This window comes from Manis javanica, chromosome 1 (assembly GCF_040802235.1).
Source record: "Manis javanica isolate MJ-LG chromosome 1, MJ_LKY, whole genome shotgun sequence".
NCBI lineage: Eukaryota > Metazoa > Chordata > Mammalia > Pholidota > Manidae > Manis > Manis javanica.
Genome location: NC_133156.1, coordinates 156,349,103 through 156,364,178, shown reverse-complemented (window position 1 = coordinate 156,364,178; position 15,076 = coordinate 156,349,103). Strand labels below are relative to the sequence as shown.

At 47.9% G+C, this 15,076-nt stretch overlaps 1 protein-coding gene across 3 annotated transcripts in view; it reads left to right on the top strand.

The window, feature by feature from the left end:
- Positions 1-12,588, top strand: part of GPR45 (G protein-coupled receptor 45) — a 78,365-nt gene extending 65,777 nt beyond the window's left edge. The window contains exons 3-4 of one of the 3 annotated variants that reach the window (XR_005061771.2): positions 9,073-10,765; positions 10,989-11,089. Coding sequence is in view for 2 of the 3 variants with exons in the window: in XM_037020047.2 (XP_036875942.2) it covers positions 9,328-10,321; positions 10,989-11,293 (1,299 nt within the window). In the remaining variant the exon portion in view is untranslated. Of the gene's footprint in view, positions 1-9,072 lie in introns of all 3 variants that reach the window. The other 2 variants (XM_037020047.2, XM_037020048.2) reach the window with 2 other exon arrangements.
- Positions 12,589-15,076: the final 2,488 nt, after the last annotated feature.

The window sequence follows — 15,076 nt, the reverse complement described above, 5'->3', positions numbered from 1 at the left end:
TCTCTAGCAACCTGCTAGCCCTGGGAGGGGCAGTTTCTCTCCAACCAGACAGGTTTTTTAAGATGACAAAACATGACAATACACAGAAATTTTAAATATTTTCAATATACAGATAGAGTTGGGTTATGTTTCATTATGAAGCAGAAAAATGAGAAAAATTAAAACCACCATCATACACCAAAGTGATGTAATTGCCAAATGCCTCAGAACAGGTGAAGGAAATGCTGAGCAATGAGAGCCCCTGGGGAGGGCTCCCGCCGGGCCGGGGTACTGCTGCCAAGCTGTGGGGGAGTACCTGGTAGCATTTTTATTTTCTCAGTGTGTGTGAAATAATCACACATCCTAAGTCAATGGCCCTTAGAGTCAGTGAAGGACAAAATATATATGTTTCACATACTTTCTCTCATTTAATTCTTACACACTGAAACATTAGGTAATATTACACCAGTAATGTAGCCGACTACAGAAAATGTGAATACTTTGGGCAACTGACCAATGGCCTCCAGAAACATCAAATGCTCAGTGTGACTGACTTGAGGTCCCCACCCCTTAGACTCCTACCTTTTCCACCAAGTCACTCTCTGGTATTTTGGACCCTTGCCTCACAGGAGACACTGCATTTCTATCCAACGTATCACTCAAGCAGGAACACATTCAACTGGGCATTTGCTGTTACAGGCATTCAATTGAGGAAGCAATCAAAGGTCCCCTTTGTATTCATAGATGGCCTGTGTTTATGTAACAGCAGGACAGCCATATGCAGGCTGGCCCATTTGCAGTTTTCCACGGTAAGTTTATGTAGTCCTTGATTCAAAACTTACAGGTTGACAAATCATTTCTTACATGTTGTAATCTGAGAATTCAGTGAACACTTACCTAAAGAGTTAAGAGCTTCATTTTAATATACAACTCCAGAGAGTTAAAGTGAACTTTGTTCCCCCTTAGACTTTATGTTCTCTATGTAATGAGCCAAACCAAACTCTTCCATGGTTTTCTTTGAAATAGACCGTCTTAGCTCATGAACAGCGGGCAAGGTCATGGACAAATTGGCTCCTTTCACAATATGTGCCGAAAGTACCACTGGGCAGCCCCAGAGGACAGTGGGCTCAAACCTCCAAGACACAGGTCTGACGCTCCCTGAGATTCTGAAGTCATGCTTTCTGCCAGCTGGAGGGTTCTCACCCACTACCAGAGAAAAATCGCAAAGTTCCAACCAACTTGAGAGAACTTGGAAAGGGTGGTGTGGGAGCCGAGTTCCAACCTCACTATGTACACTCTCTGTGACCTTATGGAATTACAAGCACAAGGAACCAGGGTCACAAGTGTTCTGCGAATCATACATGCCACACATGTAAAACTGACTTTATTCAGAAGCTAAACCCTCAGGGCATAACCCCAGGGACCCCCTCACTACGATAGACTCAGACTGCCCCCAAACCTAGCATGTGGAGTCAATGGGACAGAACCTGCCCTTTGCCCTCATAAAGCTCCTCCCACCCTGGCCTAGTGCCTCGTGCTTTGCCCAGTGCCATGGGAACGTTCAGTCCTGACAGCAGCACCGTGACACAGGTACAGAAGAAGAATCCAAGGCTGAACAGCTGGGACTCTCCGCTGGCTTACGAGGCTGCAAAGCAGCAGATCCAGGACCACAGCCTGGATCCTCTGGGCCTTGCCTCATTGCCCAAGCACCCAGTGCCTCCTGTGTTTCGTTTGTGCACTGTGACTTCATGCGAGCTCGTGGTGCTCTGATGGAGGTGTGCATAAGTAAACTTACCCTGCTCCCAACCCAGCTAATACTTGCTAACTCAAGGTCATGAATATCAACATGGGCCAGGGTGGAAGGACGAAACAATTTAAATGATGTTTCATCTTTTCTAGGAAGGTAGCCCCTGGGCCCAGGCAGGGGTATGGGCGGGTGCTTCAGGAGTCAGCAGCCTTCATTAGAATTGCCAGGTTCTTGTGAGGTAATGGGGAGTCCTTTCTGGAAAATAAGTTGGAATCACTATCGAAAATTCAATTAGTTGACTGCAGACAGACATGCAGGATCTTTTCTGAGGTAATGGGAATGCTCTAGATGCAGAGTGTGGTGACAATTGTACAACATTATAAATTGACTAAAAAAATCATCAAATTATAAACTTACAACAGGCAAGTTTTATTATGTGTAAATTATGTCTCAATAAAGCTGTTAAAAACATTAAAGTATCAACAAAAATCATTTTAATTGAATGCATAAATTGTGTGTGCTTTCTTTATTACAAATGAAAAGACTTTTTAAAAAAATCTGATCTAGGCTTTGTTTTTTTCCAGAATAGGGCCATAAAATATTAGGAAAATTGCAAAAGGTACCAAGGAAAGTTTAAAATAAGCTTTTGAGAAACACAGTGACAGTTGGGGAGGGGTGCCTGCAGATGTGATTTTTGGAGGAACAAGCTTTTGCAAAGCAGTCTTGCTGCAGCCTGAGAAGTTTGAGGCTTTTGTCTGATCTGCGTGAGCCACGGCTCTCCTGGGAGCCCCCGTGCAGCCTACTTGGGACGTCACGTGTCCTACCTGGAGAAGCTCAACATTGCCAGGTCTTATTTTTTAGCATCTTGAAAAAGTGCTAAATGCCTTAGATTTCATTAAAATACCAAACGATACCCATATTTTAATAAGCACCATATGCTTTGTGCTTCTAGCAAACTCTTCATATGTGGTTCAGGGACTTGAAAAATCCTACCTAATATGGGACACCTCTAAACTAGGTCAGATAGGAGAGTGAGGGGTGGGGGTGGGGAGTTGGCTTTTAACAGTTAAATGCAAAAATGAAATTCTCAAAGATTCACTTGGACACTGAGGCCCTGAGCAAGTCACATACTTCAGCCTCCTCAACAGATAGGTATAGGTATAAAGATACATACAGACAGATATTTTGCGAGTATTGGGTGGGTTATTTTGGACTTTTCAGAAGTACTTAAATATCAATTGTTCTTTCTCATAACTAGAACAAGTATAGGCAGTTAATCCACCTGAGTCATAATCTGTATCTGTAAAATGGAATTTGTCCTCACAATGAAACCCTGGGGGCACTGAGTGGGCATCCCAGATCCAGGGCCTCCCAGGGCAGAGGAAAGGGGGACAGAGCCTACAAACAGAAGTGATGACTGGATGCCCCCTTCCACCGGTATCATCTTAAGCAGATCACGCAATCATGGCGTTAAGTTTCCTCATCTGTAAATGGGAATTAATGGCTGTGAGAAAGTAAAATTAGCACATTTCTGTAACATTTGTGTATTTTAGAGCTTTATCCCAATTCTAGTTACTATTATTGTCTCTTTAATCAGAGCAAAATTTCAGTCTGCTTTAGACTCCTTACATGCAGAGCCAGAAAAATTGGCTATTTAGATGAGTTTCCCCGCCCATGGTACACGGCGGTACATGTCTTGATAACTTTCCTGGGGGAAGAAAAAAGGCCTGAACTGGATGGTGGGCACATCCCCATGCTACCTGCATCTTCCATGGATCTAGCCTTAAATCATACATTTTCTACAACCAGCAGATTTTAAATTAAGGGTAAAAATAGATCTCGCCCCCATTTGGTCCAGAAGCATCTGTGTGAACTCACCCATCTGGGGCACAGAATGTAATGCAGGCCAGAGGCAGCCTGGTGTCCTGCAGACTGTCTATGACTGCCCGAGGCCCTACGACACTCTGGCCCTTGCCAGTCCTACAGGGTCCCTACCTCCATTTGCCATGCTTTCTCTCTACCTGCAGCAAGACATCATTGTTCTTGCTCTGAAATACTAACTATTGCAAATATAAAAGTCTGCCTTGAGCTCCCACTTACCTCACTGGGGGAGGGGTGTAGCCCAGGGACTGACCCGGACCTCCTGGATTCTAGCACAGGTCACTCTCCTGCAGTCCAGGCAAAGAAGGCTTATAAGTTTCCTGTTCTGTAAAACCGAGTCTGTGGCAGGGTTCAATGAGATACAGCTGTAGTTTCCACAACCGTGAACATTGAAACCCCAGACCACTTGTTAAGGCACAGATTGCTGGGCCCCATCCCCAGTTCTGACTCTGCAGGGCTTGGTTAACCCTGAGAATCTGCATCTTTCACAGGTTCCTAGGGGATGCTGAGGCTACAGGTACAGAGAACCGCTGAGCTATGTAAAGGGTTAGCCTGGCCCATAATAAGCACACAATAAATTTAGGCATTACTAAGAAAAATATTCACTAAAGGTTTGCTTCATGGAAAGGTTCCCAAATTCTGTTCTGTTTGAAAAACCTCCCCCACTCTTGCCTGAGTTGAGGAATAAGAAATCTGGTCTTCCAGCTCACTTGTCTTAGAAGTTGAGACACGTGGCCTAACACCTGTTTCTAAACATAGCTACTTGTATTACTTCTGGCAGATCTCGCGTATTTTTTTCATTGCCAATAAAGTTATTCAAATTGAAATATACCATCTGTTTGGGAGTTTGTATCAAAAAGACAGGTGACATGGTTGCAGGTAATGACGATGTCAAGCTGTTTCCACAGCAAACGTTCCCATCTGCCAAGACTGACTTCATGTCTTAGATTTGGCATTTGGGAACCAGGATGTTCTCTCTGGGGTAGGAATTAAAAACCCAATATCACAAACAACAATCCCTTACCTGAAGCTATATGTACAATGACTACGGAGAAAGAAGCCACCAAATTTCCCACCTTTTGGCTGGATCAGAACAAATCAGCAGCAACAGCAAATTCTATTGAACATATACATGCAAATACGTGTGTTTCTAAATCTGTGAATTGTAGATGTACTTGTGTGCAGGGAGTACCTGAGCTTTTTTAATGTTTATGTAAAATCGTTCCAGAAAAACCACTGACTCCTTGGTGGGGCAGTGAGCAGTATTCTGAATGTTTTCGGTCCTCTCACCAGAGGGCTGAGGCCCCACCCCTGAACACACATGGGGCGGGGCCTCAACAACGTGGTCAAGGCTGGGGGTGCCTGGAGTGCACAGGACTCCTGCAGAGCTTTCATCTGGGTGCTCTGGGAGGCTCAGGGACACAGGCCTGTGGGAAGAGGGAGGGCCAGTGACTGCTTTGCTTGAATGGCATGCAAAGGGCTGCGGAGGTCCTCAGTCTGGGGTTTGGAGCAGTGAAGGAATTTGCTGGGGGATGGTACACCCTTCTGTCCTGTAGGAACAGCTCCTGGGTGGGTTCCTGTCTGTCCATCAGGGCACCCCCTCCACCTCACAGCCTGGCTTCCTCTCTCCAAGAAAATCTCACTGTATGAGAAACCACAGCGGGACAGGGGCTGTCTGGGGACAGGGAACTCCAGAGCCTGCTGCCCTCTTAAATGGAAGGAAGTGGTGAAAACGAATCTCAGAAGCTCAGCCAAATGGGCTTCAGTATTCTAGCTTTCCTGCATTTCTTTATGTTTTAAATGTACCATACTAAAATGCTTTTGAAAGTTAGCAAAGAAAGAGACACACAGGGACAGAGAGAGAGCTGGGGTGGGGAGGGAGGCAGGCGGGAAGCAGGGGCGCTGGCACCAGCGTGGTGCCACATCCAGTCATCGCGGGAGGCACAGGAGATCCTTTCCCGGCCCTCACAGACCATCAAGGATCCAGACTCAGGCTTTACAGTCCGTTCTTCACCTACTAGAAGGGAGAACATGTGTGATTTCATCGTAAAGACTTCTGGGCCTCCACTTGGGTGGTTGGGGCAGGGTGGGGGGTGTTTTTCTTTTCTTTCCTCCACGCTGTTAGGCGTCACAGACATGAAACCACCTCCCTGTCACCATGATCCCAGCCAAAGCCTGGCCCTCTTTGGGAGTCTCTGGACCAAACTCTGCTCTCCAGGCCCACCTCTGCTCTGTACTTGAGGACGTGAGCTGGTCAGGACCCTCGGAGCTTCCCTTCAGCCATCCCCTGCCTGTTTCCAACTGCTGCCCAGAGGCCAGCTGGCCGGACAGCAGAGGTGCTGGCAGTCGCCAAAGGGGCTTTAGAAAACATTGCAGTAAATTCAGTGTAGGATGGTAGTGTTCCCTTTTAGCTCATGCCAGAAGCCTCTTCTGTCCTCTGCCTGGACGCAGCTGGTTGAGAACATGGTCAGTGTGCTTGTCTTCATCCACAGCACACAGCCAGGGTGCAGCTGGCCACCCTTTCCTTCGTTCACTATTATACTTCCTTTTGAGGTGCTTATTTATCTTCTAACACCTGCATGACCTCCCCATTGCAGGGTGTCATCATTTCCAATGGGACCTGTAGTAAATACCTTGAAATGGGTCCATTCCCAGGCTGCTTCTGTCTCTCGGCTTGTAATCCACAGCTCGGCTCCCAGCCCTCAGAGTGAAAATGCTAGAGAGGGTGAGCGCAGCTCCAGACCACAAGGGCCTCAGCAGAACATTTCTTGTTCACTTGCTGCCTTTTACTTTGATCTTTGAAGTGCTGAAGCTCCTGCTCATAAAAGTGCTGTTGATTTGGATATTAACAGCAGGACTGTGACCAAAACACCAAATTAAAGTATCTGAGACAAGTTGTTACCCAGAAGCCTGAACAATTTTAATCTGATTCAACCTCAAGACACACACATTTAAAAAAATTCCTTTCATGATTTGTTCCTTTGGTTAAGCATGAAATCATTCTCTGTAACTATTATTGCCGGGAAAACCAGTCAGAGTGCAGAGAAGGCTGCAGGGCCAGCATTCCCTACCGGCTGGGACTGACACAGACACAAACGGCTGCAGCCTTTACTCAGCTGTCCCTGACTCTGCTCCGAAAGGAGCTTGCTCCACGAGGCCTTCATGCATGCATCCCATGGTCCTTGCTCTTTCATCCAAGAGACAGAAATCCATGAACTTGAACCAATGCAGAATGTGAAGTTACTTATTAATACTTATTATTACTTATTAAGTTAATCACTTATTAATGCCCCTGTTTTCATTAGGCATTTTACAACTCTAGGGGCTGATAAGTGTCACCTCTGTTTCACAGATTGGGTCACTACCTCTGGGGCACAGAGGTATTTTTCCCACTAACACAAGCATTTGTGGTTTGCATGAGAGAGATTTCACACTTACAAAGTGCCATACCAGATTTGGGATTGTACAACTCAGCCTGCAGAGTTTGGGTAGCTGTGCCCACCAGTGAGAGAAGAACCAAAGACTGCAACACTGAGGATCGGCTGTATCTAAACTGAGGTAATAGCACCAAGATATGGCCGCCTACAGAGCCTGGAGGCTAGCGGGCCTGGTCAGAGCCCTCCTGGATTTTTATATCGCCCTCATCCCTTCAATTTGACATCCAGGTTTCCCCTGCTATTCAAAAGTAGAGCATTCCTATGACACCTTTTGTAAGCCGAAATGGCATAAAGCAAAGAAGAAATTAACATTAATTTATATGGGAAAAGCTTTGAGCCTTCCCAGACCCAAAAAATAACCTTAGACTTTTCTGAAACCTTAGGACATATCCTGGTAACAAAAATCAACTGAGATAAAGCACATATGCGCACAGACGCAGTTCAGAGCTCTGGTGGCTGGGTGCTCAGGTGCTGAGTGGGGTTCCCAGGGAAGGAGCTCTATGGGGCCATGCTCACTTCCTGAGTGCGTGCTGTCTCTTGGAATGCTGAATGCAATTTTTGCTTTTTGCCATTTTTCATAAACATGAAAATCCTGTTTGGATTTTTCTAGGTTAACCAAAACACGGGCCAGTGTAGGTCTTTTTCACAAAAACGAAGTGGCATAGCATGAACTTTCAAAAGTCAATGGCTACTGTATCTCTAATATTGCCCATAAGGAGCTTAGAAAAAGAGAAACCTCTTGCAAGCCCAGGAAGAAGTCAGAATTAGTAAATTGGAAAGCAGGATGAGGGCCACCCAGGAAGAAAATCATGAGCTAAAGTTCATTCGGAGGTACCTCTGGAAGCCTTTTGCAGTTCACATTCCCGTCTAGTTTGCGAACTACCTTCACTGGTAGAACGTCCAGGAATCAAGAAACTATCTGTTTCCTTTTAATGCTTTGATCCTGGTTCCATCATCTGTAGGTGGTTCTTCCAGCCTTGCCTGCAGCATCCAGGCTGATTCCCCCACTGATTCCTAGCCACAGCCAGTGGAGATTTTCAGGGGACAAGGTGGGGCCAGAAGCTGCCACTGACCCTCCCTCCCTCCTGTTTGATGGCTGCTCTGCTGACTGTGACTCCTCAGCTACATCATTCTTTTTATTAACATTAATATACATTTATTTCTCAAAGGAAAAACAAATTGCTCCTGTAAAAAGAAAATCTAGTCCAATTGTTGGTTCATCAGATTCTTACATCTTCATATTTTGCTATACTTGTAGATGAATTTTAAATGAAGTACATAACAATATATTATTAATTCAAAGATTGGGGTAAGAAATTAGATAAAAATGAAAGGCTGGAAATTTAGTTAAAAACAAAGAAAGGAGTAAATACTGATGGGCATGTAGAAATGCAGATTTGATTGAAAACTATCAGGAATTGAAGTAGGTTGCCCTGTGTTCCTGCTCCTTTATACACACACATATGTAACTATGCTCTCCTCCTAATGTGTGCTTGCTTGCAGTAATTATCTGCCAGATTCTGTCTTAAAACTGCATGTGAATCTACAGTTATCTCAAAATATAGTTGACCAAATATTCCAGTAGCAGCATCAACTACTGTTTATTCATCAACTTGAGCTCAACATCGGGTGTCTTCTGTATGCCAGGCACTGTTCCAGGTGCACAAGGGGGTGGATGCCACTGAGAACAGCAGAGACAAAAATTCCTGCCCTGCTGGAGATGACTTACCCAAAGCTTCATTCAGTCAGGTTGCTTATCATTCAAGTTACTAAATACAGGCTTTTTATGTTAATATTGATTACAAAGTATTCACTTCCTCATCTCCCACAAAGTTGGTCTGATTAGGTCTTCCCAGACTACTTGACGCAGCTCATAATATTTGTGAATAGCAAGCCTTGCCCCGAATAATGAATGGCTCATTCTTTCTTTCCACTCCAGTGTTTAGAATACTTGCAAAATGTACACTGCTCTATTCAACATATGCTTGGAAAGTCTAACTCCCTTTCCCTTGCTGCTCTTTGCTCCAGGCTACAGAGGGCATCCAAGTAGGACACTCGGGACACAGCTGGTGGTCACAGAGAGGAAGCCGTGACCGATTAACTGAAAATCCCAGCTAGTGATTCCAAAGAAAGAGAAAGACATTTCTCCCAACCATTCCAGTGCCCTAGAGGTCCTGGACATCCTGGAAGAAGATGCAGCCCGCAGACAGAAAATGACAGCCACCAAAGTGCTGAGGGGGCCCGTTCAGTCCTTTCTATCCCTGCTCCAAATTCCACTCCAAGATGACCTGTAACCGCACAGCCATCGAGTCCTATGAATACTGGCTGCTGAACGGGAGCAACAGGTGGGACTCTGGGGCAGCCCCACCCCCTACGCCCCTCAGGATACCCTTGGCAATAATCATGATGCTGATGATCGTGGTGGGACTCCTCGGCAACGCTGTCGTCTGCATCATCGTGTACCAGAGGCCAGCCATGCGCTCCGCCATCAACCTGCTGCTGGCTACTCTGGCCTTCTCCGACATCATGCTGTCCTTGTGCTGCATGCCCTTTACCACTGTCACCTTGATCACTGCCCACTGGCACTTTGGTGACTCCTTCTGCCGGCTCTCAGCCATGCTGTACTGGTTCTTCGTCCTGGAGGGCGTGACCATCCTGCTTATCATCAGTGTGGACCGCTTTCTCATCATTGTGCAGCGCCAGGACAAGCTGAACCCACAGAGGGCCAAGGTGATCATCGCTGGCTCCTGGGCACTGTCCTTCTGCATGTCAGCTCCCTCACTGGCAGGCTGGACACTCTTGGAGGTACCGGCCCGGGCCCCGCAGTGCGTGCTGGGCTACACGGAGCTGCCAGCCAGCCGTGCTTACGCGGTGACGCTAGTGGCTACAGTGTTCTTTGTACCCTTCAGCATCATGCTGTGCTCCTTCCTGTGTGTCCTGCACACGGTCCGGAAGAACACCGTCCGTGTGCACAACCAGTCCAACAGCCTGGACCTGAGACAGCTCGCCACAGCTGGCCTGAGGTGGCCCCAACGGCAACAGCAGGTCAGCTTGGACCTGAGCTTCAAAACCAAGGCCTTCACCACCATCCTGATCCTCTTTGTGGGCTTCTCGCTCTTCTGGCTGCCGCACTCGGTCTACAGCCTCCTGGCCGTATTCAGCCAGAGCTTCTACTGCAGCCCCTCCTTCTACACCACCAGCTCCTGCATCCTGTGGCTCAGCTACCTCAAGTCCGTCTTCAACCCCATCGTCTACTGCTGGAGAATCAAAAAATTCCGTGAGGCCTGCATCGAGCTGCTACCCCAGACCTTCCAAATCCTCCCCAAAGTGCCTGAGCGGATCCGAAGGCGAATCCGGCCGAGCACCGTCTATGTGTGCAACGAAAACCAGTCTGCAGTTTAGTGGGGGGGCTGAGGAGCGAGGAGACCAGCTCCTGCCTGGCCCAGGACAGAGCGTGGCTGTCCTTCTGCTCTGCTTCCTGGCCCTAGAGTTGTGGTCAGCGTTTTGTGGTGGTCATTTAAGCACAAAGCTACTCATTTGTTAGCAGAGAAGCAGGGGCACCTAAGTGTACAAGATGACTTCCTTTGTTTCTCGGTGCAGAAGGACAGTGTGGGGGACCTATGGACACTGGAAGTTAAAGCAAAATGAGACGTGCAGATGTTTCCTAGAAAGGGAAGCTTGGGGCAGGGACTGGAGTCGGCTGGTGAGAGGCAGGTGGAAGGTCTGTGTACGGGGCTGTGTTCTGAAGTGAGGGCCCAGCAGGTACCTCTTGGGTGTGCATTTGTCTTGTCTGATGCCAGCATTCTTCAGAGGTGTTTATGTTTGTGGCATATGGGGAAACACATAAGGTTCTCCATGCTGGTCAGAGGTGCCAAATCATCCCTCCTGTAAAACAAAATCACACCAGGAGCAGAGTGAACACCTGTACTTTTCTGTCCCCCCAGGTGACACAGAGGCTTCAGAGGCTCAAAGCCCAGAGAATGTTCGACGCAGCTCAGCTGAACTGAGGAGCCCACCCACCGCCACCCGGCTGGCCCACCAGCCCTGCACCCTGCCCCTCCCAGTATGGGTGACATCCCTCTGCCCCTTCTCCTTCCCTCAACCCCCCCTTTGTTTTAATCACAGCCATTCCAGTACACAGGAAAAACATACTCCTCCTCCCATTCTCCATCTTTTCAGCCAGTGTCTGCAATGGCTTCCTTTCAGTTTGGACGTCGTCAGTGGGCTTTGTTTACGTGTTTCCCCTTGACACCCCGTGCCTGCCATGTCTGTAATGGCCACCTGGGCCTGGGCACTGCAGCTGCGGCAGAGGTAGATCACACGGCGCCCACTGAGCAGCCCGGTGGCCTGTGTCCCTCCTACCTCACCCAGGTGTGCGGGCCCCCGGCCGCTGCTGTCGGGCTGCCGCCTGTGACCTCGGTCCTCCCGGCCCAGGCAGGACTGGGGTCCCAGGACTGAGGCTGCCTAAGGAGCACCTCTGCCCTTGGCCGCTACCCCCAGGGCCGCCCATTTCCATCAGAAGCTTCAGACTTTGAAGGATGACTGTCCTGAGTTAAGGACATACCATTGGGTCCATTGAGCTCTCATTCAGATCAGAAGAGAACGGAAACTTTAGGAAGAAATTCATAAAATTTGATTTCAAGTCTAACTGTATCTTGAACTAGTCATGGTGAAACTATGTAAAACTTGTTCGTTTCACCTCCCTTCTCTGGGCCTCAGTTTCCCCATCTGCCAAGTAAGGAAGCAGGTCTACCTGATCTTCAATGTCCCTGTCATGTCTCAGACACACCAGTTCCAAATGTGTATGTTTTCTGTGCACAGTCACTGGATCCCCTGCATCGACTTATTTATCCATGCAACGAGCATGTATTAAGTGCCTACTAGATAGAAGGCACTGTGGGAGAGAGTGATGAATGAGGCCTGCGCTGTGTCCAGAAGCAGTTGTCCCCTTCAGCTCAGGGTAATCATGACTCAAATGACTAAGAGCACAGAAGTCCGTGGTTTGTTTCTCTTCTTGTTTCTTTTTCTGGGTTGTATTACAAGGCCAGCTCCCCATTCTCATGTTCTCCTGTGGTATTGGTGACAAAGGCAGGAAAGAAAGAGAACATATTTATATTAATCTAAGCCCAGAGGAGAGTTTGTCAAGAAAATAATTGACACCTTTTCTCACCAACTGTCCCCTTCTTTCATATCCAGACACAAGAAAGAGAGAGAGTTGCAGGCAGGCAATTGGCAGGTGGTTGACTGAGGTGGGGCCTGGCCCTGCCAGGACAGGGTTTGCCTTCAGTTCCCATGAGGCAGAGTTGCACGGCCTCCATGGTGTAGGGTACAGCCAGGCCACTGAGGGGACCATGCCACTGGGCGTCTCCCCTCTGGTGCATGTTCAGGGGAATGCACTTCAGGAGGCTCAGGCGAGAGAGAGAAACCACAAACTGAATGAATGAAGGTACCAAAACGTATATCCGTCACTGTTCGATGATGCGTGTTGGACAGTAATATATATGTTTCAAAGTAATAATTTTGTATATATTTTAAATAAAGTATTATTGCTCTTTCAGTGTATAAGACTATGTTCTTGCCAAAGTTAGCACCAAGGCCATGATGAGTAAGCCAGGAACTTCTGTGTAATACCTCCAATGCCAAAACTGCTTCAGGAAATCTGGAAGTTTTATGAATTTCACCAAGCTGCTGTCACCAAGCAGGTGTCAGTGAGATGGCAACCAGGAGACTGTTGGAACAATAGGGTCACAATTGGGGTGCCCGCACTTCTTAAAATCACGGCCCCACTGTGGCTCCAGCCAGTTCAGCTTCCCCTCTGACTTTAAGGATTCTCTCCAGCCTTGCTGAACGTTGAGGCAAGGAGCCTTTAGGAAGTCTGCTTTCCCAGGATACTCTGCAAATACCGAGGTCTTGTCTCCTCTGAGGCTTGCAGGGCAGCTGCTGCTGTTTGGTTCTGCTCTTCTCTTTAGCCCTGGGGGTCACCCAAGCCCTGCGCACCTGTACAGTTTCTGGGGGCAGCGGCTAGCCTAATAATTGTCCAGAGGGAGGTACCGGGCTCCTTGGGGGACACTCGCCTCAAAATGAGACACAAATATCTCAGAAGTGTCCTCCTAATTCTGAGCACCCCTGAAAACCCACTGCCTTTTCATCTTGAATCTCGGTCCCTGCTGTTGGGTGAGATAAAAGCTAAGGTTCTGTAGAACAGTCTGACAGCCAGGGTGAGGAACAAAATCTATTTCAATTTCTGCTTCGCTGTCCTGAGCCCTGGGTGTACTTTCCCCACCATGATGCTCACCACATCCTTTCTTTGGACGTAAAAGCACTGTGTTAAGAATTTCTAACGTGGCTCTTCTTGCCTTGGCCCCCTGAAGTCGGGCATGCCCAGCACTCAGGATTTCGCTCTTAGGGGAACATATGGGCAGTGGAATGGAAAGGGTGCATGCTCCAAAATGGGACTGTCTAAACCCCAGGCGGCTTTGCTCTCTGCAGGGTCTGGACAAGTCATAGAACATTTCTTCATTCCGGCTGCCTCATGTCCTAAATGGTGGGAAGACTCCCAGCCAGAGGGCCTCCATGAGGAATAAATGATATAATGGAATAACGGATCTAGCCCGATGCCTGGCCCACGGTAGAGGCTGAGTAGACAGCAGCAGTAATGATGACAGTTAGAATGCCGACGTCCTTTATGTCCAAGCTTTGTCCTTCTGGGACAAAGGTAGACATTTGTTTCAGAAACTGGCTGTTCAGTCCACACCCTTGTCCTCATGTGGTCCTGAGATTTCAGGATTCAGTTGTCAAGACCACACCATCCACTGAAGCTGGGAGCGTGGATTTGACTTTGAAGAACAAAATCCTTGAAGGCCAAAACTGCACTTTATTCCATTCCAAACCCTCACCCGGCCATAAACTGGCCTCACAGGGTTGCTGCGGGAATGGGATGGATGGGTGGGTGCTCCCTCCTCCGCCCTGTTCCCAGGCCTAGGAAAACAACCTGAAATACACACCCTCTGTTCTAAGGGTGGTTCCGAGTTCCAGGGAGCCTAGTAGCATAACTGGGAATGCAGGGAGGCAGGAGGGAGGAAGGGTGTGGATTAGGGTAAAAAGTAAAACTCCTATAATGACTCACGACACAAAGTGGCCTTTAAAAAAAATGATGGCGCTCCCTCTCCTAAGCTCCAGGGCAGCTTGGAGGGCTCTCTGCTCATGTGGCTGCTCGGGACTCGGGTTCCTCCTGTCTGGTTGCCCACTCACCCACAGGGCACTGTCATCTTTGTGGTCAATCTGGGTGGCAGCCAGGTCTGCACACCCCCACTGCCCAGGAGGGAGATGGGTCCCTAGGTGGCCTCCACATGCCCGGCTATGGCTTCCTCAGCATGGAAGGGGAGGAGGCAGATTTAGTGGACTCCCAGCACTTTGCCAAAATATCATGACTTTGAGAAACAACAGATCCTGGAACACCTACAAATTCTGAAGTCCTGGTACAGATTTCATAAATGAGCTCATTGTGAAATAAACACATCTCTCTCCACCACCCCGAGATGGTTGCCTCTCTCTCTGCCTCTGGCCCCAACACAAAGCGACCTACATCCAGGTATGGGAACCATGCACATTTATGCCTGTGCAAAGGAGATAAAGTTGCCACATTTTATCTTTTGGACAAAAAAGAAGGGAGACATAAAAGCAAAACTGAAAAATTGCAGCCACAAAAGGGTGAATTGTACCAAGAAAAGAAAAAATATAACAATTCAAAGCAACAGATCAACAGTGATTGAGACCAACTCTGATGAAGAATCTGAGTATTTTAAAGGCAGATGTGTAATTTCAAAGCCTGGCCTGTTGAAAGGTGGAGGGCAGTTGCTAGTGCCAAGGTGGACCACCACAGAGTGTGGGAGGGGGCTTGACCAGGCGTGGAAGTTAACTATTTAAGGAAAGGGAGGGGCTTGGGGACTCAAGGTGGGGGCTGAGCATCTGGATTCTGTAAGAATAAAAGGACATTTGAATGCAAAAGCATGGGGTGGGGAGCGTGCCTGGG